Consider the following 27,788-nt stretch of genomic DNA (forward strand, 5'->3'; position numbering starts at 1 on the left):
CATCACTGGTCTCATTCATTTCTTCAGACTGGGTTAGCAGCACCCGTATCACAGAGCTGTGACCATGCTTCACTGCGAGGTACAGGGCTGCGTTCCCCTTCCGCAACACAGACACACTCAGGGTAGAGTCCCCTGCATCAAGGAACATGCCTCGGTCAGGTTGCAATGGGGCTTCTGGAAGGTTTCATTTGGCTAAAGCTGTGGTCCAGAGTGTGGGCCATGTTATCCACAGTTTTAAGTGAAATTTATATTTTAAAGTTTTAAGTGAAAATACATAGCTGTTTGAACCAGTAGGGAAAAAAGTTCTCCATACTCTTTGTTCAACCTTTGCTGATAATTTTCTAGCAAAAAGTAATTCCATATAACCTTTGTGAAGGTAAACTGGTAAAAGTTTTAGCAATGTATACCAAAATATTTTAAAATGTATAGAACTCTTTGACCCACAATTTCACATCTAGGAATCTGTTCTAAGAAAATCATCTGTGTGTACATAGATATAGATGTCCATCTGGGGTTTCCTTCCCCAGTGAGGTGGGGCTGAGTCTCCAGCAGACCTCAGGGGGTGAAAAGAGAGGAGTGGAGTAGACAGCGGGGGGGGGGGGGGGGGGGGGGCGGATCCAAGTAGTCTATTGACTTCACAACCATTTATGGCGCAAAAAATTGGCAATCTGGGCAATCCACTGCAAAAGCAGGTTGATTCCATCTGGATATTCCATGATTTTCTCTGACTGTGGTAACAACCAAAAAACTCTACTGCTGACCAAAATGCCATCAGCAAAATACACGAACATTGTCAGTCCCCTTCCTCTTGTTCTTTAAGGAAATAAAAGTCCATAACAAAAAGAAGGAAAAGTCCAACTCACCTTGTCCTTTTCTGAAGTATGCAGCTTAAGGAAGGTAAGTTCTTCTATCATTTCAACATGGCCCCTCTCGGCCGCCAAAAGAAATGGTTTTCTTCCTTTCTGAAAAGCAATCATATACCTCCAGTACGTGTTAGACACTTACTGAACAAGCAGCACAGCTGACACGGCAGGCAGCATCTTGAGAGTGACGAGGAAGCCACGATGCTGCTTCTGGTCATAGCATTCTGGGTCCTTCCTGGCGAGAGTGGTGACAATCTTGCTAACCCCAAACCAGATCCAGTTCTGAGCTATTGCCCAAAACACTGGGAATTTCACATCAGCACAGAATCGTTTTTATGGGGGCAGAGAAGTACTGCTCAGAAAAGGTCCTCACCAGCACCTGGGGAGGTGGTACCTCACAGCCAGACAAGATTCCCTTTCAAATGTAGCAATTTTACCAACTTTCTGTGTTCACTGAATAGTCCTTTCATTCAAGCATTTACCAGGAAGCTATTACATACCAGACCCTGTCTCAGGCACCTGCACATCACACATGAAGCCTTGCCTTACTGGCAAGAATATCTGAAGCAGAAATTTTCCAGGGCTCAATATTTACATGGCTCATTCAAACATGATGTTTCATCCACTGCTCCTTTTTAGGCCTTGCTTGTTTGCTCATATGTTTATCTCCAACATTTACTAAGAATCAACAGGAAAACTCTTGAGAACAGTCTATATGAAATGGAATCAAGAAGTTAGACATTATCCAGCCCTGGCCAGTGTGACTCAGTTGGTTGGAGCGTCATCCTGTACACCAAAAGGTTTTGAGTTCAGCTCCCAGTCAGGGCACATACCCAGGTTGCAGATTTGATCCCTGGTCGGGGTGGGTACAGGAGGCAATAAATAGATGTTTCTCTCTCTCCTTCTCTCTCCCCACCTTCCTCTCTCTCTAAAATAAAATTATATATATATATATACACACACACACACACACACACACACACACACACACACACACACACATACACATACCCTAGGGTAAGGATTTTTAAAAATCTTAAAAAAGAAATTAGGACTTTCAACAATAAAGATAGGTTTTTTTTAAGAAAAGAAAGCAGGCATTACCCAGATGACACAGCTTAGGAGGGATGTTCAGGTATCATTTGTCAGGAAGAAAAATTCAAGTGTAGGATTTTCTGATCATGGCAATTTCCCCAATTTTTCACAAATGGAGATTGCACTTGCAATGGCCAAAATGTCATCAAGAGAAATAGAAAACCCATGGAAATTTTAATTTTCTAACTCAAGGTATTTAAAAAGAGAAAAAGGAAGTTGGGGCAGCAAAATGGAGGCAGAAGTATTTTCTTCAACTAAAGAAAACTCAAAGTGGCCTGGTGTGTTATTAACCAAAAGCTCAGCAAGATGTCTGAAATGTGATGAACAAGAAACAAGCTTCTTTATAAGAAGGTCCCTACCTGGCCAGGTGGCTCAGTTGGCTGGAGCATCACCCCAAGTGCACCAAAAGGTTGCCAGTTCTATTCCCGGTCAGGGTACATACCTTGGGTGCAGGTTTGATACCCTGTCTGGGTGTGTGCGGGAGGCAACTGATCAATGCTCTCTCTCTCTCTCTCCCCCCCCTTCATCTCCCTCTAAAATCAACAAAAACATATCCTCAGGTGAAAATTAAAAAAAAAAAAAAGAAGGCCCCTGAATTTGAGATTTGTCATCTGATCTCCTGCTAAGGGAGGTAATGAAAAGATCACGGTCACTGTTAAATTAAGAAACAGCACACGGTTTCCCAATAATGAGAAGAAAAAATGCTGAAATAATAAATGGCAAAAAAAAAAGAAAAAGAATCTCTACAGGAATCAGCCCTATGGAGCCCTGTTTTCATGCATAGACAGGCTGGAGAAACAAGCTGGCATAAACAAGTTCAACTAATTCTTCATTCTTAACCCAGATATGTTGCCAATGAAGCCTACATTCCCAATGCTTCAAAATGCTGCCAATTGCCAGGCCTTACCTGCCCCGTGAAGGAATCCCATAGCCCATGCTAGTCACAGTGATTGGTTCTGAATTGGGTATATGATTGAAGCAGGGCCAAAAATAGTTGTTCTTGAGATTTAAATGAGCATTTGATGAGAAATTTTCTTTCTTATGAATTAAAATTCACAAGAATGTCCATTAAGAATATAAAATTGAGGCTGCTAGGAGCTGTCTTTCTCACCCTGTGGAGAGTATACCTATCCATAATGCCAACACAGAGACAGCCAAGAAATAGAGAAAAGTAAAGAGCTGGATTCAGCTATGCCTGAAGCTAGCCAAATATGCCCTCACACTCTTCAGTTAGGAGTTAATAAATTACCTTTATTGCTTAATCTAGATTAAGCTTGGGGTTTTTTCACTCATAACATAAAGAATTCTAATATATGTTTAGTAGTTTGGGGACAAACACCACTAGATGTATCAGGGGCATCTGTTCAACTTTAAAATGCCCTTATTCTTTTACCCTTGCTATACATCGTCTTGCATTTCTGCATATCGAAACAAAGTGATAGAAGGCCCACCCGCAGACAAAGCCTGGTCTGGCAGGAAATGAGAGGTTATCACAAATAAAACATCTTTCATCCCCAAGAAAACAGTTGTTATTTTAAACTTTGAATGTCCTTTAAAAATGTTACCATCATCAAGTGAAAACCAATTTATACAAAGCAATCTATATCTTATAAACATCAAAAAATAGAAAAGTAATTTATATCTCTTTTTTTTAAGTTAAAGATCTAATTGGTTTTATTCAACAATTCATGAATCGGGCAGCATCCCATCTAGTAGATACGTAAACGTATCAAAAACAGCTTAAAGAAAGATGAAGTAACAGTAAAAGGATATAAATCTTTTCTACCAGCCTAGTGCATGTAGACAAGATAACAACAGGAATTCTAAAAATACACGTTTTTAAATATAGTTTCTGATCATGTCTTATTTCATTTTGAGTCACTCAACCCTTTTTAACTGGATAGGCCTCTATCCAGTGCATCTCATAGGACTTCCTCTCACTTGGAAGGCAAGGAGGCAGCGAGATTTTTCAGCCAGGAGAGTAGAGCCTGGTGTCAGAGCCCCAGACTTCGTGCCCCAGACAAATCACAATGTCTTCCCAGCTCAGGATCCTGATTCCCTTTCCTAATTATCAAAAATAAGGAGGACCCAGAATTCCCGTTCCTTTTTTCCTTTGTTAACTTAATGTATATTTAAACTAGTATGTTTTAATTCAGTAAATTTAAATTTTTTTGCATGTGAATGTCTGAAAGTTGCAATTGTCAATTAGAAATTATTTTTCCTTTTTAAGTTTACTGCCAGGGTTATCAAATTTGACAAGTTACCAAATTCAGCAAAAACTTTTATAAACAGTCATTAAATGGGTACCCAAAGTACAACCTGACCATTCCCACAGAGATCCCAGAGTGCGCTGGAGAGCCTCTGAAGAAAGGAGGCAGGTGGAACCCATCACAAAACCCCCAGTGCTTCTTATGCACACGGACACAACGTATTTCCTCTTCCCCTGGGATCAAGAATTCACAGCAGAGCCCCAGCAAAAGGGGGAAACCAGCAGGTCCCTGAATAATTAGAGATTTGAGAAGGAAAGAGAATATTGCCATGAGGCAAAAAGTGCTGGAAGAGCCAACATGAAGGGGTGGAACTGGAGTGGGTGTGGGTTAGTTCTCCACACACTGGGGCCGACAGGTTTGATTAACTCTAAGGCTGTTAAATATTGGCCTCAGGTTCACGTAAGAAGATACGTCTTCTCAGATTCCTCACACTCATTATTCCCAATCTCACACACAAAGCTTCTCTGAGACGATTCCCTTCTGTGTTCCCTCTTAGTCTGAGTACTTATTTTTGATCACCAGGTGAGAGTTGACATGTAGATTCAAAATATCTCGATGATTTTACCCATGACTTCTTCTAGCTGTCCTGATCTCTGTCTCCTGGAGAGGCCACATGATTCCTAGAGCTATGGAGTTGGAAGAAACCTCAGAACATTTTCCAATGCCCTCCATTGCTCCCATTTAACTAGGCCATGCAAAGTCTCCTGGGTCTAGTTAAATCCATTTTATTAATAAAGCCCTCTTCACAGTAGGGCTTTCCTTGTTAGTTTTTAGAGTTCCTCTGGGCTAAAGAATGGATTTCACTAACCCTGGGCAGGTAAACAGGCTCTCAATCGCTTTCTGTTGATAAGACACTAGGCCAGAGGGCTGACTGTGGAGGTGGAGCAGTCTTTCTATCAAATGTGTTTCATGAGCTCCACAATATTGATAAGCAAAAGCTGGCGGAAAACCTAATGATGAATTAATAGACCCTGAGCTCCCAGTTCCTACTGGCTTTTGCCAGCGTCCTTGACCCCACTCACAGACCTCAGAAAGAGAGTAGACTCTGTCTTTTGCATTGGTCAATCCAGGTTTCTCACGGGACTAAAAGTGGACTCAGATGCTTCTCTCCCTGGACGACCCAGTGGGCTCACTGTTTGCCCATTCCTTGTACGTCTCAAAGTCCATCTTCATTTTAAGATCTCCCAGCGGGACATGTGTCTTGCACAATCTGTTGCCAAGGCTCCTCAGCCTTTTACACAACAGTCAGTCAGAGGAGGAAGAGGGCTGGGGCAGGACAAATCCAGACCAGCTAAAGAGATGATGGAAAGAAGGTGCTGGCCAGCAGAAGCTCCAGAAGTAAGGAGGTGTCCCCATAAACGTGTGTTGGTCTTTGAGCCCTTTCAGCCTGCCTGGTCCTCCCCACACACTGCTGTCTCCCATGAGAGCAGCCAGAGCCCATTGAAAGAGAAGATAGTTGTGGGTCTTGTTTATGACAGGCCATCAACAAATATCTGCTGAATTGAACTGAATGGAATTCATTCAGAGGCTGCATCCCTACTTAGCATCAATCAAACCAGAATGATCCAACTTTACACTGACACTAGATGCTATTTGACTATGGTTATCAGTTTGAAAAAATCAGAGAGTGTACTTTATCCTATAATAATTGTTATAATAGCTACCATTTAGCTACCATGTGCGAGGCTCTTTGCTAAGTGCTTTAGTCATTAGCTCATTTAAGCATCCCAACAGTGGCTGCTTCAATATTTGCTACATAAGAATGGCTTAGGGGTGGTGTTTCATTGGAAAGGGGTGATACCATGAAGCTTATCAGCATAGTCATTTTTATATAAAATTAACAAAATACCAATTGTCTACATCAAGGAATGAAGCTGTTGCTGAAAAATAAAAATAAAAATGGTGGTCAACAACCCCACAATTATTCCCTTGGTGATACCATGAAGTAGGTTTTATTATTTCCATTGCACAGATGGAGATACTGAGGCTTTCAGCAGTTGGAGAACTTGCTTAAAGCCACATAGATAATATTTGTCCAGACCATAGCCCAAGTCTCTCTCCCTCCAAACTATAAATATATAGTTGCTTAGTCATACTCAGAGGAAGTATAAGAAATTTATAGACTTTCTTTGAAGAAATAGTTTTTATTTTTAAGAATGAGGTCAGAAAAAAATGTGAAAGTTTTTTTAAAAGAGGTAAAATGAAGTAAATGTCACTGATTAACTTCTAGAGAGACTTTTATGGAAAATACAGTTCTAGAGGCACAGTAAAAAGGTGGTCCCATTCAAAATAAAAATGCCAATCTCACAAAGAATACTACCCTATGAAAAAAAGCCTAGGAGATAGTGCACAGAAAAGACAATCCCTAGCACATGGGCAATGCCCACTGTCATCTGAAAGGGAGACAGTACAACACGGTAACTGGAGTCAGCCAGACCTGAACTCAAATCCTGTCTCTGTTACTTTCTAGGTTTGGGACTTCAGATCAGGTATTTAGCCTCTCTGAGCCTCAACTTCCTTATCTTTAAAAGTGAGCAAACTATTTTCTTCTTTATAGAATTATTGTGCTGATGAATAGAATAATTCATTCATTCAGCAATGATTTGTTTAACATCCACGTGTGCCAAACCCTAGCCTCTCATTGAAATAATGTATGAAGTAGTTTTCCTCTGTACCTAGCACACTAATAAATACTCAAAAGTGGTAGCTGTTATCATTTATCTTCTTATGAAAAGAAAATGATATAGACAAATACGGTAAAATTGCATTATATTCCATGGCTTATTACTCCAGAGCCTTGGGTCAAATACATTCCAAAAAGGTCAGGCATAATAGAGTAAAATGTGGTCACCCACTGTAAATACAAAACAGAGTGGATACTGTCCACACCCCTGCCAGGAGGTGGGAGTAGAGAGGGAAGAAGGAATCTGGTGGCTTGCTTACTACTTCCTGACGTCCCACATGCAGGTGCCAAGGCCGCTGCCAACACTATACTTCCCTTCTGCTCCATGGTCTGCCTGAGCGATGGAGGAGCTTGCTGCAGGTTTGTGCTGGCTGCACGGCAACTCCAGCAGGGGCAGAAAGAATGAGGAATTTGGTGGGGGATGTATGTGAGACCTGTCCTACCACAGTAAGCATACCTCATCAGGCTGGTCCAGGTGCGTCAGGTACAGATCTTGAATGAGGTACTCCACAATGCGTACATTATTGCTCTGAGCTGCAAAGTGGAGGGCATTCATTCCATCCTGAAGAGAGCCAGGGTAGAGGAAATACTTACACAGTGATCTCAGGACTTCCCCCTCCTGCACTGTGAGGTGAGAGCTTATGTCCAGGTATGACCCACATACCTACCTGATTCTTGGCTCTCTGGTCTGCTCCAGCTCTAATCAGCATAAGCATGATCTCAAGGCTCCCAAACCAGGCTGTAAGGTGAATTATCGTCAAGCCATGCTTCCCCAAGAAGAGAGAAGAAAATAATCCATCACTTGGATGAGCCATAACACATGATCTCAAGTCACCAAAAGCCAAGTTAGTAGTCAACTGTTGAAAATTTTAAAATTGGGAGAGAATTTCATAGGTGGTATTTCAATTCTATGGGGAAAACAAAAAAAAATGGTGCAGGTACAAGTGGTTCTCCATCTGGAAGAAAATAAAATTAAGTCCCATATGCCCAGCTGGTATAGCTCAGTGACTGAGCATGGACCTATGCACCAAGAGGTCACTGGTTCAATTCCCGGTCAGGGCACATGCCCGGGTTTCAGGCTCAGTCCCCAGTAGGGGGAATGCAGGAGGCAGCTGATCAATGTTTCTCTCTCACTCCCTTCTCCCTCTCCCTTCCCCTCTCTCTCTAAAAATCAATAAAAACATATTTAAAAAAGTAAGTCCTCTATCATAGCACAAACACACAAAAGCACGTAAATAATAAATATATTAGAAGAAAATCTAGACTGCAATGTACAGTGTTTTAATCCAGAAGTTATAAAAGGAAAGACTGATGATAAACAAAGTCAATAAACAACGGATTGATTCTTTAAATGTTTCTTAATAAAGGTAAATGGTTACTTTCTCTAATATATGAAGCACTCTTATAAATCAACAAGAAAAAGGCAATTAAACCAATTGAAAAATATACCAAAGAATATATCAGTGGAAATGAAACCATTATGGTTGAAGCAATCTGGCAATCTCCATTAAAATTTTAAATACAACCAGCAATCCCACTCCTGGAACTCTAGCCCATGAAAACAAGTTTTAGGACCTTGTTTATTATATAAACAAGGATATTCATTTTAATGCTTAAAACTGGGAGCAAGGTAAATGTCCATCAATATAGGAATGCTGAACAAATTAGGGAACACATCATGCAGCCATTAAAAATCATGAATTAGGGCTCTAACAATCTACTTGTAGCATTTTCCATGAGGTAGCTGTTAAAATGTAGAAAATAAGATGCAGATAAAATATAACATAATCCCACTTTCTATAAAACAAGCAATGACCAAAAAAATTCATATGTGTATATGTATATACAGTCAGCCCTCCATATCTACAGGTTCCACATCTGTGTATTCAACAAACTATAAATAAAATATTGAGGGGGGTTACATTGTTGCTACATAAACTAAGAGACAACCTATGCTTACACAACTACCTGTACATGGATGTTTATAGAATCTTCATTTGTAAGTCAAAAACTGGAAACCAGTCTAATAAATAAACTGTGGTACATCCATTCAGTGGATTACTATTCAGCAATAAAAGGGAGGAATTATTGATACAACAACACAGACAAACCTCAGAGGCATTTTGCTAAGTGAAAGAAGCCAGTGTCAAAGGTTATATATACTATGCAATAGCATTTATATGGCATTCTCAAAAAGGTAAAATTATAGAGATGGAGAAGAGATAAGTGGTTGCCAGGGTTGCGGAGAGTTTGACTACAAAGAGCAGCATGAGGGAATTTTCTGGGTGATGCAATTGTTCAGTATTTTGACTGCAGTGGTGATTACATGAACCTATACATGTGTTACAATTCATAGCACTGTATGCCAAAAACAAAGTTAATTGTACAGTATGTTAATTCAAGAATTAAAGTAAAGGCCCTGGCCAGGTAGCTTAGTTGGTTAGAGTGTCATTCCAATTATGGGTTAGATTCCCAGTCAAGGCACATACAAGAATCAACCAATGAATGCATAAGTAAGTAGAACAACATATCGATGTCTGCCTTTCTCTCTCTCCCTCCCTTCTTCTCTCTCTCTCTAAAAAAGTAAATTAAAAAAAGAATTAAAGTAAAATAAAAAGTTACTGTATTAGGGTTTTAATGTCAAAAGAAAAATAGATTCTTGGCAATCAGGTCTATGACTAAAACATCTTTTGTAGGCTAACTAACATTAAAAATTATCAAACAACAATTTTCAGACTTAAAAACCATGTTCGTTAAATACAATTACCATAATACAACTTATTACACTCACAACACTGGAGTACTTTTGGTACTGATTTTTAAGAAGGGATAGGTTTTCATTCTGATTCTGTTACCAGTCAACCTACTTGCCCACCAATACCAGAGCAATAAAATACACAGAGAGGGATATACCCTACTGGTGAAACAAAAAGAAACTCTCATTATCTGTCTAGACCACGTCTATAATTGCCAACAAAACTAACAAAATGACCAATTGGTTTGAACTGACTTCATTCATTTATCTTCCAAAGATTTACTAAGCACACACTAAACCCAAGCCCTGTAAGACATGAAGGCAGACCAGTGCTGAGCCTTACCCTCCAAAGAGTCATTTCAGAGCAAAAGTAGAATAGCTCTATGGGAATCTTCTGAACAGTTTATCTTGAAGAACCATGGTCCATTGGAACAACTAAAAGCCAAGGTTATCCTTTTATGCAACTGGAGATGATAAACATGATGTTGGATTACTCCAGCTCAAATGGTTTCCTTGTGCCACAGTAAAATATTAGATAAAGTGGGGAAAGGTAGGTGGAAAATCCTCAGGATGGGTTTTCATATCTAGGCAGACAAATGGGCTGATTTGTGGTAATAGTATGGTGTCTGGAATCAGTTAAGCCAGGTTGAGACCCTGCTTTCACCCCTTCTTAGATGTAATTTTTGGAGCAAGATATTTAACCTCTCTGTGTCTTAGGCTCCACATCTGTAAACTGGGTATTATAATATTACTTTTCTTACAAGGTTGAGGGGTTAAATATTAAAGTCCTAAGACTGGTGCCTAGTACATACTATATATTTAATAAGCCTTATTTATTTATCAGAGTTGACAGGGCAAAGTCAAGATTTAATGTCCCTGAGGACAGTTAGCTCCTATTTTCCATGTCCCAAATTATACTCTGGGCAACTGTCTTATTCTTACAAATGCATGCTATTGGCGATAGGTTAATATGGGAAAATAAGTAAAAGCCTAAGTCCTACAGGTAATGGGTAAACAATTTAGTCCCCAAATACCAAGAGCATATAATACATATATCCTCAAAGAGACCTTTCCAAAATGAACACTGCCAGTGGAAATATTTTGTGCATACGTGAAGAAAAGATGACCGAGGTGACCATATTTCCCCATACATTCATTCTGTTTCAGTTCATTCTACCAAAGGAAGATGAGCTTACCTTATCAGCAACATCCACCCTGGCCTTGTGGTTAAGCAAGAAATCCACCGCAGATAAATGATTCACCCCCACTGCAAAATGAGGGCTGAGCTGTTCGTTTGAGGAAACATAATTTGTGTTTTCAGTCATCTGATTGTTATTTAGCCTTCTTAAGATTCCTGTTACTTGAATGTCCATAATTTTCTATCAGGTGGTTGTATTTTTATTACTTATCTACTCTTTGTTTTTGTCTTTGAAAGTAGTGAAAATAGTGTCCAGCATAATCTTGCCTTCATCTATTATCAGATAATATCAGAGAATTTGGCAATCTACTGGAGGATACTATCGTCCCAGGCTGAAATTCATTACATAACGTATCACTGCTTGTAACAGCAGAATGGATTTCAAATTAGAGAGTAAAAGTTATATTTTTCCCCATATGCAATCATTAATAATGGTAAATATCTTCTGGTTGGAATATATTGATAATGTGTAACAAATATTTTCCTAGATTTTCAATACATATGTGGTCTTTCTTCTGTAATTTTTGGACTCTAAATTTCACTAAAGCAAACAAATTGCTTCTGAAAGGGAAGAAGGGAGGGAGGGAGAAGAAAGAAACAGACACAACAAAGAAAGCTGGGAATATCTTTTGCTTCAAAGGAAAGCCACCATGGTGCTCCTGAGACACCCAGAGATAGTCTGAAGTGTTTCCAACAATGGATGCTTTGCTTGCAAGTAAAACTCGTGTCATATTTCCCATATTCTAGACACTGTTTTCACTTCCAAAGAAGGTGCCTGGGCATCGATTTACTATCCTTTGTTTCATATAAGTAATTTATCACAAAAATATGAGAACTATTTAAATCAAACATCTGATTTCCTTGGTAGCTAAACTGGTGATAAATTGTTCGACAAAACATTAGTTATATTTAAATTGTCTGCAATCTAGAGCTAGCTTCTAGTATGTCAAATTTGAGCTTACACAATCCCCTACTAAATTTATTTGTGAAAAAAAATGCAAGCCAAAACAACATCCAAGATCATTCAATAAAATCACCTACATTTTTTCATCTCTATCATCCCAGATTTTAAGGGACATTCCAAATAACCATGTCAACAATTTGCTGTAAACAGGACTAAAACATATGTCATTAGGAAGTATAAGTTAAAGTGGTCTAGGCTGTATTATTTCTCCAAGTACTTTAATGTGAAAATATGGTTTAAAATATCAGGAAGTTGTATGTCAAAAAAATTTTAATGGTTATAAAATTACTGAAGAATCTACTTCCTGGTTCTTGGAAAACTGATTTTTGCTTTACTTATTCAACTATTAACCTAAACAATAGCTTCAAAGATCCCTGCTTATTTTTTTTTCTCCCTTTCTTCCTCGACTCCTTCCCTTTTTGTTTTGTTACTAAAATTGTTATGCTGCAAAATTTTGCTTTTTTTCTTCTCTTTTTAGGATGTCTATAGACAATGAATACTATGTACAGCCATAACACATCAGACACACACACGTGCACATAATATACACAGACACATAAATTCCCACATACATGTAAACACACACCCCCTCACATACACACATGAACAGCTGCTAAACATCCTTCCACTGCACAGGACGCAAGACTTCAGTTTCTATGGCCTCACTGCCTGGGACAGATCCAGGTTTTGTGGAACCTGAAGTCTGCACTCTTTAGGGAGCCCTCTTTAATGCCAGCGTCTGAAAACTTAACTGATTGCAGTTAAAATTTCTCCCTTTTTCAGATTTTACAAAACCACATAACCATGGGAACATAGTGCTAGAACCCTCTGAGTGCCATGGAAGGAGCCTATATGAGCTGGGGTCCTAAAACTTCTGTTTCATTTAGCATTAGATCTACCTCTGCCATCCCTATTTTGACCACTCCACAAACTGTCCTAAGCCATTGACACAGTCCCCAACCAGTTCACATTAGTAAACCCTGCTTTGAGGGACTGTCAGGAAATCCCCACAAAACCAAGCAGTAGGAAATTCGTATTCTGGCAGTGGGCTTCTTCCCCAAACCCAAGCACTTGAAGAACAGCTAAGTAAGAGCCAGGTTTCAGAAAGGGCCCCATTGCCCAACATGCAGATGCATTGTATTTCAAAAGCAGTAGAATGAAAACCCATACTACCCTTTAGATTTTAACTGTGGAAGAACCAACCACAAAGGACATAAATGGAGAGAAAACAACCCAGATTGTGCAGCAAAAAATGTTCTGCCTTTCCAGAATGTGTGAGGCCAAAGTAATCCACAGACTATAATCCAGGACCACATCCAGGCCCAGGCCCATAACCTTGACAGTTGGCTTTATTGTCCACCCACAGACTTTGCACAGATGTGCATCAAGACTCCATGCACTTATTCTCTGTTAAGATAAATTAAAACATGCAGAGCCTATTCCGGTGCTTGATTTCACCTTTAGCATAAACACTCTGGAATTACCAACAAAGGAGATCTCCCTTATCTCATCCAGCACAATCATTCCTATTTTTATTATATTTCAAGCCACTCTTAAAGTAGTCACTGTCACATTTGTGAATTCTATTCACATTGTTCACGGCATTAATGTTAACCTTCTTTTCAAACAGCTTCTCCATAAGATCCAAATTATTGCTTTTAGCAGCATTCTGGAAGCTTCTCTCACTTGGCAATACTGAAAGCAAGCAGGCAAGCATGACTGAGGGAATTCAGGTGGGTAAAGAAAAAGCACACCTCATTTGGTAAACTTTTTACTTCTAAAAACTTAAAACAACAGCCTTCTGCCTTTCTCATTCTGTCATTCTGAACACTATTTTATAAAGCTGTAGTGTTGAGATTCTACTTTACCCTCGCTCAACAAGTGTTTTCACACACTTGAAAATATTCCTGGTCCCAAACAAAACGTTATTCCTGAGGACCACCCTGAAGTCAGCAATGTAGTATCTGGCTCTAGGAAGCTGGAGGGTGGCCAAGGACTTCCCAGGGGACGTCATTTGTAAAATGTTTGTACAAGATTAGACTGAGAGGAGCCCAAATGCCCCATACAGACATAAAATTGTTGTCTGCAGAACCCTGTGCAGATGCCAGGCCTGCCAAAACAAAGCTCTAAAATGCGGCACATCCCGAAACAATAATTTGAAAGAATATATACACCCCTATGTTAATTGCAGCTTTATTTACAATAGCCAAGATTTGGAAGCAGCCCAAGCGATCATCAGTAGATGAGTGGATAAAAAAGGGCTGTGGTACATTAACACAATGGAATACTACTTGGCTGTAAAAGTGAAGGAAATCTTACCCTTTGTGACAGCATGGATGGACCTGGAAAGTATTATGCTAAGTAAAATAAACCAGTCAGAGAAAGACAAATACCATATATTTCACTTATATGTGGAATCTAATTAACAAAATAAACTAACAAACAAAGTGGGGACAGACTCATGGATACAGAGAACAGACTGACAGCTGCCAGAGGGAAGGGGGTTGGGGACTGGGTAAGAAGGGTGAAGGGATTAAGCAAAGGAAAAAAAGAAAATCTCATAGACACAGACAACACCATGGGGATTGCCAGACCGAAGGGGGATAGGGGAGGTAGAAGGTGAAGCGGAGATAAATGATGACAGAAGAAGATTTGACTTGGGGTGGTAAACACACAATACAATACACAGATGATGTATTGTAGGACTGTATACCTGAAACCTGTATAATTTTATTAACCAATGTCACCCCGATAAATTCAATTAAAAGATGAAATAAAATCCAGCATATCATATAAATATATACAAAGGCTAAAAGGGATGAGCATGTTTTATTCTCACTTATATGAAAGGAGAAAAATGTAGATTCACACCTACTATAAACATTACATATCACACACATATACTCATTCAGATGGTATGTTTCATTACCTAGCATACAGAAAACTCGGAATTTATTTATTGTTACATAGGGGAGCTAGAGGGCTCATAGGGGACAACCGCAACATTGGAAGATGAAGTCAGAATTGGAACAATGTGAAATCAACAATAGACCATCTCCAAAAAGAAAGGACTCTAAGAGAGGTTTTGTAGTTGTGTTGTCAAATAGTTTCCTAATATCTGCCAACAACTCTTTAGAATGCCACCAAGTCCACTCAAAGACCAAGGTCTATCTTCATTCTTTCTATCACCTGTATCCCTCTCTTCCTTTCCACCCCTACTCTTGTTACCACTCTGCGACTTCAACATCCATGAAGGCAATTAATCCAGCATCTTAGTCTTTCAGTTTGACTCCCCTGCCTCTAATAATTTTTCCCTCTATCTGACCTCAGCCACCCAATTTCAGGGTCATACTCTTGATCTGATCATCCTCAAACATTACACTACCTCTCTCACATCTCACTTGGGCTATGAATTCCACCCCTCTCATCAATTATTTCATATGTATCATTTCCCTAGACATTATCTCCTTTCTCCTCTACATCATTTAATCATTCACCTCAAAATATACAGTGATGCTATAATACCTCTAGTGTTAAAAAAACAAAACAAAACTGTCTCTTAACTTCACATTCCTTTCCAACTGCCACTCTAGTTTTCTACCTCCTGTGTCCCCAAACTCACAAGTGCTCTATAATTGCTGAGTCTTCCTCATCTCACAGTCGTGTCTCAACCCACGCTCATCAGACATTGTTCTCATCACTCTACTGAAATTGCTTGTCAGAGTCAAGTTCAAGATTTGTCAAAACCCAACCATCACTCTCTGTCACAGACATTGAACTGGTGGCAGATTGACACAGAGGGGGTCACTCTTTGTAAAGTTCTCCTCCAGGCTTCTGTTAGGCCACCTGTTGCTTCCCAGTCTCTTTTACTGACTGTTCTCATCTGCTTGATCTCCAAATGTTGGAGCACCCTGGGGTTTTTATAAAACTGACAATGTGATGAAGTAGGCAGTACCACTCCCATCTTACAGATAAGGAAACCGAGACTTAGAAAACAAAGGTAAACCACTTGCTCATGTCTTTTTAAAAAATGTTTTAAAATTAATAACCAAGAAATTGCAAATAGAACAGTTGATAAGAGCCATTATCACTTTCAAAATGGTAATAATGTAAAAAATAATTACTCAAAATGCTGGTGAGAATGAAGGAGAAGGACCATGAAAGAGGACTCTGGGTTAGTCCCACGGTCCTAGAGGACAGGTGGCAGTGAGCAGCACAGGAAGCATGAACACAGTTTCAGTTCAAGGAATTCATTCTCTGGGTATGTGTCCAAAGATTTCTATTTAAAGGTATTCATTACAAGATGAAAATTACAATGAATGTCATAGTTTGAGCTGCCATAACAAAATACCATAGACTGGGTGGCATACAACAGAAATTCATTTCTCACAGTTTTGGAGGCAAGGTGCTGGCAAGGTATATTCATTCTCAGGCCTCTTCTCTTGGTTTGTAGGCAGCTGCCACCTTGTGTGTTCACATAACCTTTCTGTACGTGTGTGTACATTCAGAGAGACAGAGAGAGAGAGAGAAAGCGCACCACTCGCTCATGCCTTAAAGATAATAAATGACAAAATTGTCCCAGGCGGTCTGAATCAAAACCCCAAGCTTTCGACATGTGTCCAGGGTGTCAGCAGGAGAGCGGACGGATGAAGCAGATCCAGACTGCCGGCTCTGTCCTGTGCTCTAGCTGACGCATTCTGCCGGTTACGCAGGACTTGTCTCAGCTCCCTCTCCTGACCACAGCTCCTTGCCCCTACGTACTGATCCCCCCGGGAGGGAAGTTCTAGCTCCAGGTCCTCGTCTCTCTTTCGTACATCCCAGAACAAATCAAACCTTTATGTCCTACGCACAGAAGGGAATTTCGTCAACCCGATAAAGGGCATCCACAAAAACCGAAGGCTAATACCATACTTACTCATAAAAGTCTGGCCACTTTCTTTGCCTCTAAGATCAGGAACAGGGATTTTTAGGCTTACTCCTCTTAAACATTGTGCTGAAGGTCCTGGCCAGCGCAGTAAAGCAGTGAAAGTAAACACAAAGGCAGGATTGGCAGGAAATCAAACCGTCTCTAGTCTGGTTGCAGACAACCTGACGGTCTCCACGTAAAATCCAGCAGAATGTACCAAACAGTTCTAGAACTAGGGAGTGAGTTTAGTAAGGCTGTGGGGTACACGATTAAAACATAAAAATAAGTCCTATTTCTATATACTGGCAATCGACAAATTAAAAAATAATACCAGTTACAATAGGTTTTTTAAAAAAATTCTTAAGTATAAATCCAACAAAACAGGTACAATTTTTCTTTACCCAAAAGACACAAAACACTGATAAAAGAAATGAAAGAATACCTAAATAACTGAAAAGATGTATAAATACACTATGTCCATTGCAAAATTGCCAATTCTCCCCAAACTGACCTTAAGATTTAACGCAATTCAGTCGAATGCCAGATGGATATTTTGCAGCTATACACAAGCTGATTATGAAATTTATGTGGAAGGCAAAGGAATTAGAATAGCCAGACAATCCTGGGGGGGGGGGATGGAGTCACATTATGTCACTTAATTATAAATTAATTATAATCAATACCACGTGGTACTGGCAAAGAGCCACACAGATCTATGGAGTAAAATACAAAGTCTAGAAATAAACCTTTAAAATATGGCCTATTGTACTTTTTATCGTCAACCAAGGATGTGTGTGCATTGACTTAGAGAGAGGAGGGGAGAGGGGGCCGCCAACCGGCTGCCCTGGGCCCGCGGGCTGGAACCCCAAGCCCGGAAGGCGCCCAGCCGCCCCGGGCCGGCGCCCGCTGTGGACAAAGCTCTGAGGGCCTTGCCAGTGGGGCAGGCTAAGTGTTTCAGGAAAATGTATCTGAGCGGTGTAAACGTCACAGCGCACGCAGAAGCTCACTAAGAATGGGTCATGGTGTGATGTGAAAGGCGGGCGGGAACCGGAAGCCTTTGGGAAGCTGGGGTGGGGCGGCTTCCGCGCGCGAGGCCCATGGGAAGGCCGCGGAGGGAAGGCCGCGGAGGGAAGGCCGCGGAGGGAAGGCCGCGGAGGGAAGGCCGCGGAGGGAAGGCCGCGGAGGGAAGGCCGCGGAGGGAAGGCCGCGGAGGGAAGGCCAACGGGGGCCGCCCGCCGCGGGGCGACTCCGCTCCGCCAGCGGCGTCGAGGGCATGAGGACAGGCGGCAGAGCGGCACGTCCTCGCGGGCCACGCCTCCGGGCGGCGGGCTGCGTTAAGAATACCAACGAACGCTCAAAAGGCAGCGCCAAACCGCCCCAGTGGCGGGACGGCTCGGACGGACGCAGGGGCAACGTGCTCGACGTCCCCAGCTCGTCGGCGCCGCCCCACGGATAACGTCACGGGGCCCCAGGAGCTTCAGAGCGGAAAACCCAGCGACCTCCCGGGAGTCCCGGAGTAAGGCGGCAGGGGAGTCAGTGTGGCAGAACCACACACAACACTCTTGCCAAAGGGCTTAACCCCTCCATAAAAACTCCTGTACGGGCAGAGGAGCACTTTCCCATCCCCCGCGGTACAGGCTGGACCTGCAGCAAGACCCCCCCGAGACACGTGCACCACACGCGGGTGCGGGCGCCCTCCGGGGCTGAGCCCGACGGGACGGGCGCGGGGCTGCAGGGGCGGCGCGCGGCGCCCTTTCCAGACGAGCCCCTCAGCCCGCCGCCCCGCCCGGTTTCCACACCTCGGCCCGGGACTCACGGAGCTCGTGTCCTGCCGCGGCCTCCTCTCGAGGCCCCTCCTGCTTCGGGCTCCCGGACGGGACCCTCCCGTCTTCCCGAAGCCCCTTCGCGGTGGCGGCCGCCACGAGCAGCAGCCCCCTCACCGCCGCCCTGAGACCCGGGGTGCGCCCCGCGGGGCCCACGTCCGCCGGCGGCCTCGGAGCGCGGGGCGGGGCGGAGGCGGGCAGGTGGCCCCTCTCGCAGGTGTGAGGCCCGCCGTCAGGCGGGGCGGGCGCCGGTACGGTTTGGTTTTTCCTGAAGGAAAACTGAGGAAACTCCCCACTGATACTTCAGTAACTCTTCGTACGGTTTTGGGAACTGTGGAGGCTGAACGCGTAACCAGCGCCCCCGGAACGTCGAGGTGAAACCATTTCCACGTGGCCCCCGGGGCTTGCTTTTGAGGAAAGTGACAGCCTCTTCTCTGCAGGTGTAAACCTCGGTCGCCCTTTAATGCGGCTGTGACTCGTCGACTCCTCATCTCGGACGTGAATGGCTTTCTGAGTGGTTTATAAAATAAAGAAGGGATGAAACACGGCCATCTGTGTGGGGCAGTCGCGTGTCCGGCTGAACCCAGTCGCGCAGAAAGGCGACGCGAGGACGGCGGGCGCCCGCCCCAGGCGCGTGCGGGTGGAGCCGAGCCACCGCTGCCATCGCCGCGCGGGGACCTAGGCCCGGGACGGGAGGTCGAGCGCTCAGGGAGTGAGAGGAAACTCAGAACCGAACTAGCGTCGACCCCGGAACTAGCCCGCCTTTCTTGTGCGCACGCGCACGCACCCACGCACGCACGCACAGGGCCGTAAAAGCGGTGTTAGGGAAGCATTGTCTGTAAAAATGCAGATGGTTTGGAGAAGGGAAAGAAAGTCATGGAAGCTGAGGCATGAGTTCGGGGGCCGAGGGTAGGCAGCTGCTAAGGGCTGGGCAAAGGGATGGAAGTCGTGGGTGTTTTCAGAGGCCTCGCAAGGGCGTGCAATTCGGTGGTCGGTATGGGCTTGGCAGGGGCGGCGTGTGCGCGATGTGTGTGAATCTGTGTAATCTGTGTACACGTGAGTGTGTGCGAGTCCGAAACTATACTGAACTGAGGACTGCAGTGGAAAGAAAGGGTCAGCACCATTGGCTTCCGAATTGTCTTGTTTCCCTGAGCCTCCCGTGGACAGCAACCACGAGACGCTAGGACCGTCGCACGTGAACTCACGCCTGCAAGGGGACAGGTCAGTATTACGGTTTGCTTAATAAGTGAAATCATGTCTCCAATTCTCACCATATCCTTTGAGTTTTCCTTGAACTGTTAATCCAACTGTGTATTACAAAGCAAAAGTGATTATCTCTTGATTATACAAGAGAACATTTTGTGCTCCAGGGGAAAAAACACCACCCCTCTGTGAGGTTCACCAAAATCCTGGGAGGTGTGTTCAAACATATTACTGCTGTTAAATGGAGTGCTACTTAAGAAAAATTATAAATAAAAAAAGTTAACACCAGGTACGGCTTTCAAAGTGGAATATTTCCTCAAAAAACACGTTTTCTTTTAATCCTCACCCAAGGGTATTTTTTCCATTGCTTTTCAGAGAGAGTGAAAAGGAGGGAGAGAGGAAAAACAAAAACGAAAACACGTTGATGTGAGAGCGACGCATAGATTGGTTGATTGCCTCCCTTGGTTGGACTCAAACCCAGGACCCTTCAGTCCGCAAACCACCGCTCTAACCTCTGAGCAAAACCAGCTAGGGCTCAAAAGGCACTTTTTAACTCTAGGTTAATTGTTATATTTTGAGTCTTCTTCCAAATAGTTCCAAGCCACCCCAAAAGGACAAGTAATAAACCATTTATAAAGCAAGCCATTATCTTTCTGGAATGCTCAGCCACCTACGTCAGCCACCACCCTGTCTTCCCAGGGAAAAATAGTAAGATGGTAATAGACAACACTTTTTGCACACATACTGTTTATTTATGTGTCAACAAATGATAGTTAACACCAAGTGTCAGGCCATGCACTTCACACTTGGAATGCAGAGATCAGTGGAAGACAGCCCAAGATCTCTAGCCGCCTGCAATCTAGTAGGGAGAAACCACAGCAAAGCCACAGCAAATAATGTTTCAGGGTCTTCATAGAGAAACAAAAACACAAAGGAGTGTCTGGTCATCAGTTTTTCTGGAGGGCAGGGACCCTTTGCTGAAGGTTGCCCTTGGGCTGAGTTGAAAGAAGAGTAGTTGTTCATAGTAGAAAAGACCAAAGGGGCATTCAGCCAGCGCATAACTCCAGACTGGAGAAACAGCTTGGTCTATTCGGGAAACTACAATCTATGCAGTGTGATTTGATTTGCCCAGTGTTTGGGGTGCATCATGGACAGGACATGTGGAAGCTAGCTTGTACTGGTTTGCAAGAGCTGATTGCTAAATTTTCAGGAATTTTGTGAGAACTGGTTGACATCATGTCCACAGCTTAAACACCTGTCATGGTATTTACACCACAGAATTCATCATTCACTGAAAATCAGCTCTGCTTTTCTTACCCCCTACTGATCTTGGAGAGAGTAGAGAGCTTCTGAATTCTTTTTTGTTTTGTTTCTAACATAAGAGTGACATTATGAAAGTGCTGTTAATGGCTAATCTGCAAAAAATTCATAAGACAGTTTTGAGAGGGAAAGCTGAGAAGTCCGTTGGAAGGCCAGAGTTCAGGCAACTGTTAAGGCTTGAAGAAGGAATGGAAAGAATTGTTTTCAAGAGGTCCTACAAGGGTAGACGGAATTCAACAATAGATGGCTGAGTAAAAACTCTGGACTCTAAGGGCTGGGTGAGGTTTCTTGGTTGGCAGTACTTTGCTGCATGTGTTGTTCCTGGTCTCTTCTGGACTTTGCCCATTTGCCCTTTCCTTTGATGTTTTTAATATGTATCCTTTTGTTGTAACAATCTATAACCATGAGTATAACAGCTTTTTTGAGTTCTGCAAGTCCTTCTAACAACTTATCTGGCCTGAGGGTAATCTTGGGGGCACAGTAAGGTAGAGATCAAATTTTATCTTTTCTTTATTGATAACCAATCTAACAAGCATCATTCAGTACTTTTTGTACTGAATTGTGTAAAATGTCCATACCCATGCCTACTCTATTAATACACTATTATAGCTTTGTAATAAATCTTGATGTGTAAGAGGGCCTGTTCTTCAACCTTCTTATTGGGCCTTTGCTCTTCCATATAACATTTAGGATCTACTTAACAGCTTCCAAGAAAAACCATGAGGGATTTTGTCCTGAATTTCAGTGAATTTATAGAATAATTTGAGGAGAATAATTTTAAGGTATTCATCCATCCTATCATGAACAGGGTCACTCTTTTCATTTACTCTGATGTACTGTTCATCTTTTAGTAATATTTTGTAGTTCCCAAGTTCTTGCACATTTTTTGATAGATTTCCTACCTGCCCTTTAGGTACTTTGTAGGTTATTGTCACATAAGAGATTGCTTTTATTACATCTTCTAATTGGTTATAATGGTATAGGAATGCTACTCATTTTGTATTTTGATCTTGTAGTCATAACCTTGTTGAGCTCTTATTAAATGTAGATTTTTTTAAAAAAATGTAGAGAAACACCATCTGACAATAAAGTTTTTTTATTTCTTTGTTTCCAGTTTTTACTCATATTTTTATTAAACTGGCTAAGGATCTCCAGCAAAATAATAGAGGGTACCCTTATGTTATTCCTAAGAAATGCTTCTAAAATTTAACGATTGTGATAATATACTTTTTAATAGGAATTTTTTATGGGACAGGCAGAAGTACTAACAAAACCTGATACTGTTTGGAGTAGCTACATACCCAGCTAAAAGCTACATTTCCAGATTGTCTATAATATGACAGTTTGAAATGTAAGTGGAAATTATGTGGGGCTTCCAGGAAAGCTGCTTAAAGTGGGACAGATTTGTTGCCCTTTTATAATTTTCACTTCCTTGTCTTCCTACCTGGAACTCACGTAATGCTGAATGTGGAAAAGCCCATCTTGTGACCACAAATTGACTGTGTGAGGCCAAGAAAATCCAAGGCTTTGATTTTATCCTTGAACCAGAGCCAACGCTAACCAATGAAATTCATGTTTCAAGTGGAAACGAGAACCGATTTTTTAAAAAACCTCCGATTTGGGTCTTTGTAACTCACAGCTGAAGTGAGATTCTGAACTCATACAGAAAGTAGGGTGAGGCAAATAACAAAACCTAATGTGCAGAATTGGCTTAGTGTTTGAGAGAGGACTTTGGGGAATGGGGCCACAAATATCACTGGCTGAAAAGCTGGTGACTTATTTGGTGGTGAAAAGCATTTGGTCAAATTGTCAACCGATGTCCTTTGGAAGGAAGAACAAATGCTGATTGACGCTGTAGCATTTGGGAGAGTACTAGGAGAAAAACAAAATGTTGGTGTGGGATGGCTCTTGCTGGGTTCAGCAAAGCCCTAGAAGGGAGAAATGTACTTTTTTCTCTGTGAAGCTAGTAGTAGCCTGCAGAGATAGAGAAAAATATCTTGCTAAGCAAAGCAGTTTCTCCCTTTTTTTTTTTTTTTTACTTTTTGTTAAGATATAGGTCACCTATGAATAAGAGTGTATAAAATATATTTGTACAGCTTAAAGAATATTTTAAAATGAACATCCATGCAATCACCACCCAAGATAAGAGGCAGAACATTGCCAGCATCTCAGAAGCTCTATGTACCATTGCCTGGTCACATTCCACTACCTTCCCTCAGAAGAAATCATTATTCTAACCACTGGGACAACACCACACTTGCTTTTTATTTTTAAATATTTTTATTGACTTCAGAGAGAGGAGGAGGGAGGGATAGATAGAAATATCAATGATGAGTCATTGATGGGCTGCCTCCTGCACACCCTCTGCTGGGGATCAAGCCGGCAACCCGGGCCTGTGCCCTGACCGGGAATTGAACTGCGATCTCCTGGATCATAGGTCGATGCTCAACCACTGAGCATGCTGGCTGGACACACTTGCTTTTTAAAATAATTTGATCTCATATGGATACACCTTTAAAACAATATAGTTTAGCTTTAACTGTTTTGAACTTTATATAAATGGAATCATGCTGATGGCATCCTTCTATGACTTGCTTCTTTTGCTCCACATTTTCTGCGCTATTCATCCACATTCTGGTTAGCTATATAGCCTTCATTTTCACCATGTAGAATTCTATTGGTTAAATATACAATGATAGAATAACCATTCCACCACTGCTGAGTATCTGGTTTATTTCCAATTCTTGGCTACTACCGTGTTGCCGTGAGCATTCTTATACATGCTTCCTAGGGAACACATTCAAGAGTTTTCCCAAGGCAATGTATTAGTTACAGTTCTGGCAGAAAAAATATAATTTGAGATGAGTTTAAAAAAGGGACCATCTATGTAGGTGCAGGCAGGGTATGGGGAAAACCATAAAGGATAGTGCAGCACCCCAGGGCTACTAGGAGCAAGGCTCTGTTGCCGCTCTGGGCTGCAGAGATGAGGAAGGATGAGCAGAACCTGGAGACGGAGCAGAGAACGCAGTGTGAAGAAGGCCACCCACAAGAAGCTGTGATCTTTGGTCAAGGGACTTAACAAAAAGGTACATGAAGGAATAAATACCCAACTTCATCTTTCTTCTTCCCTCAAATCTTCTGCAGTGGCTCTTCCATTGCCATGGCATCTTGCTGGACGGAAAGCAGAGTACTGAAGGACAAAGAGTGATCTGGACGACACAGAAAACCACCAGGAAAGGTGTATATTTAGGAGTGCCGTGGCTGGGTTGTTGAGTGTGTACCTCTTCAAACTTACTAAAGAAGGGCAAACTGTTTTCCAAAGTGATTGTTGTTTTCAAAGAGTTCACGTTGCTCCACATCATGACCAGAACAAGGGACCCTCTCATTTTTGTGAATCTGGTAGGAATGTAATGATATCTCTTTGCGTTTTTACTTTTCATTTCCCTATTACTAAAATGGCTGAGAATGTTTGCATGTTTCTTGACCATTTCGATTTTTTTTATGTCAAGTGCCACTTAAAGTCTTTTATCCAAATTTCTATTAGCTATCTTTTTCTCACTGATTCATTGAAGTCATTTATATATTCTGGATTATATACTCTGGGTACTAGTTTTCTTCCCAGTTACTGTGTTACAATATGTTCTCCCAAGCACTTCCTTATATTCTGACCCTATAATTAGGTACGATTATAGGTGCTTATTCTTTGTAGCTTTGCTGTATTTTCTAAGAATGGCCCAAAGGAAAATTATAATAAAAAGAAAAGAAAATGAGTTGGATATATTAGATAAAACAGATAGAAAAGGATGTGAAGAGAATTCTGGGCAAAGAAAATAAGAGTAAAAGCACTGAGATAGAAAAAGGGCGGGAAGGGAGGAAATCAGCTCTGTTGACTAAAAGACCAACTAAATATTTTAAATTTTATTTTGAATTATTATTAAGTACTGTATGACTAAATAACATTCAATTAAATAAATCATCTAAGTGAAATAATTTAGTATTTAATGTTGAAAACAATAAAAATAAACTTGAGACAAGATAGAAAACAAATATGGCGCTATCTACTTTCCAGTACATTAAATCAATGTTTCATGGAACTTAATTTTTCACATAATTTACATAAGTAAATCACACAATCAAGAACCATAGCACAAAAACTCTTGTTTTCACACGTCTAATAATAGACATGAGATTGGCATGCTAATAAACAGCCTAATTTTAAACAATCTAGTAATTTAAAAATCAAGTTACCACTTTAGCCAAAGGCTGTGCAAGATCCTAATTTAAGCTATTCCTAACATTATTTCCTTGTAAATTTAAGTGAGGTAAATTTAGATGAAAAGTAGGTATACAAATATTAAATCATTGTTATAACCTGCAACTAATGTTGTATGTCAATTCAAAAAAAAAAGGTAGGAAAAAAGAAAACAAAAATAGCCCTATTGGTTAGAGCTTTAGCCCAATATGACAAGGTTGTGGGTTCGATCCTTGATCAGAACACATACAAGACATAACCAAACGCCCTGGCCAGTTTTGCTTAGTTGTTAGAGCATCGGCCCATGGACTGAAGGGTCCCAAGTTTGATTCAGGCCAGGGGCATGGACCTCAGCTGCAGGCTCAATCCCCATCCCTGGTCAGGCATGTGCTAGAGGCAACCAATCAGTGTGACACATCGATGTTTTTCTTTCTCTCTCTCTCTCCCCCCCCACTCTCTCTCAAGCAATGGAAAAAGTATCCTCAAGTGAGGATTAAAAAATAATAATAAAATAAAAACTGCCAGATTCCTTATTAAAAAAAAAAAAAAAGAAGCAGCAACCAATGAATGCGTAAATGGGTGGAACAATAAATCGATGTTTTTTTCCTCTCTCTAAATTCAATTTTAAAAAAAAGACAAAAATATAAGAGAACAAAGAGTTGGTTCTTTAAAGCAGTTGCAAAATGACTACCATCTTCATGTTTCAATTAAATCGCTGCTTCTGATAAAAACTCATACTGATAGTACAGAATTATGTGGAGCAACTACTTAACCTACCTACCTACTGTTAAGCCGCCTTCTTTCATAAATATTAATAAAAACATAACAGAAATATAACTAAGATAAATGTGTAAATATAACTAAGATAAATGTGTAAATATAACTAAGAAATATAACTAAGACAAGATAGAAAACAAGATAATATACACTGTAATACACATTGATCTTTTAAATTACACATTTTTCTCTAAGTGGTTATATAAAAATAAAGTGAGTGTACAATTTATTCCTTATAGATTTGTGTAGAATACAAAACGTAACTGCCAAGAAATGAAATACTGCCATTTAAAGTCCTAGATAAGAAAATAATTACTTTATATCTTACACAAAAATTTTTTAAAGTGGACCAAGTGCTTATTCTTAAGAAGAAATTTTAAATTAAAAAAATAAATAATCATATTTAAGCAAAATTCTTTTAACACATAAAATAGAACTGTGATATTATTATCCTGAAAGGGACAGAACCACTCATGCTAGTTCTGCTAAGCTAATATTCTTCATAGAATCATGATAAATGTTAATTATGAATGCTCATGAAGGTACCAGGAGCCAAAATACGAACATACAAAATTGTAGAAGGTACTAAGATCAAGTATAGCAGACCAGTGCCAGCCAAATGGTTAAGTTCTGGATAAAGTTCTTATGCTAAAAAGGGTTTCTATGAACCTCTGAGAGGCCTTATAAATATGTGGTTTTATATTCGCTATAAAACTTAATAAAAAAAAAATCACTTTTTCACCCCATTCTTAATTTCTCATTTTAAAAATATCTCTAACAGGAAGTGCAATTCTTATGGTATCAAAAAGGTATGCAGAAGTAAATCAGCATATGTTCCAAATTCATGTAAGGGACAAATCACTGGGGAAAGATCACTGCATTGGCCTTTCACTAAATGAATCTGTAAACTTAAAATAGGAAGAATAGCTTCAGTCATTATAAAAATAAGTTTCAATTAAAAATTAATGATAGAATGTTCAATGTTCATTTAAAAAATATATCAAGAGTATTTCTGGGATTGTTTGGTTTTATTTTCTTTGATGCTGAGTACTTTGCCATCGATCCTGACCTGGAATTAAAAAAAAAACAATTAAAATGTAGGAAGAGATTTTTAAAAATAATTTTGCAAATAATTGATTTTTAAAAATTTTACTTGATATAAAAGCAAATCTTAACATCTAAAAATTCAACCTCAAAATATGAGTTTTATAGCTAGCTTTATTAAAGCTCAAATTAACCATACCTTTTGTTTTTTGTTATGGTCTTCTGTACTCTGTCTGAGTTACCTTTAGGGGGAAGAAAAATGAAGAAATTCCACAATGAATAATAACAAATACTTAAAGGTTGTATAAAACTTTAAAAAGTTAAAGCTGACTAATATAAAGATAATAAAAAGTTCCTTAGCACTACATACTTTATATTTATACATGCCAGAAGCTAACTTTATAGCATAATTTATTTATAATTATTCAATTAGTATTACACTTAATTTTATTTTTGAAAATTGGCCAGAGTCAGAACTACCAAAAAACAAGTTAAAGAGGCTTTCTGGTTATGTAATTATCGTTAATTTACCACTGTGCTTTGACAAATGTTCTCTGAAGGAATATTTCCTTTCTGATTACATCACTCAGTTCCCTAAGCCTTTGAGTTCATTCTGTACTAAATCAAGCCCAAAC

The 27,788-nt window shown here is 40.6% G+C and overlaps 2 protein-coding genes across 4 annotated transcripts in view; both read right to left on the reverse strand.

Moving 5' to 3' along the window:
• The window catches only part of ANKDD1B (ankyrin repeat and death domain containing 1B), a gene marked incomplete at both ends in the record, with an annotated part of 41,112 nt that extends 22,064 nt beyond the window's left edge, over window positions 1-19,048 (reverse strand). Inside the window, 8 exon segments of the mRNA XM_081132601.1 lie at window positions 2-97; window positions 864-962; window positions 7,369-7,473; window positions 7,580-7,678; window positions 10,863-10,952; window positions 13,411-13,523; window positions 18,551-18,836; window positions 18,878-19,048. Of these exon segments, the coding sequence (XP_080988727.1) occupies window positions 2-97; window positions 864-962; window positions 7,369-7,473; window positions 7,580-7,678; window positions 10,863-10,952; window positions 13,411-13,523; window positions 18,551-18,836; window positions 18,878-19,048 (1,059 nt within the window).
• A 7,951-nt stretch (window positions 19,049-26,999) lies between these two features.
• POLK (DNA polymerase kappa) overlaps window positions 27,000-27,788 on the reverse strand; it is a 61,958-nt gene continuing 61,169 nt past the window's right edge. For all 3 annotated transcript variants that reach the window (XM_081131802.1, XM_081131801.1, XM_081131800.1), the window contains 2 exons: window positions 27,353-27,395; window positions 27,000-27,178 (listed from right to left, as the gene is read on the reverse strand). In XM_081131802.1, the coding sequence (XP_080987928.1) occupies window positions 27,094-27,178; window positions 27,353-27,395 (128 nt within the window). In that variant the 3' untranslated portion in view covers window positions 27,000-27,093. The remainder of the gene's footprint in view (window positions 27,179-27,352; window positions 27,396-27,788) is intronic.

This window comes from Miniopterus schreibersii (assembly GCF_964146895.1).
Source record: "Miniopterus schreibersii genome assembly, chromosome: 3".
Taxonomy (NCBI): Eukaryota; Metazoa; Chordata; class Mammalia; order Chiroptera; family Miniopteridae; genus Miniopterus; species Miniopterus schreibersii.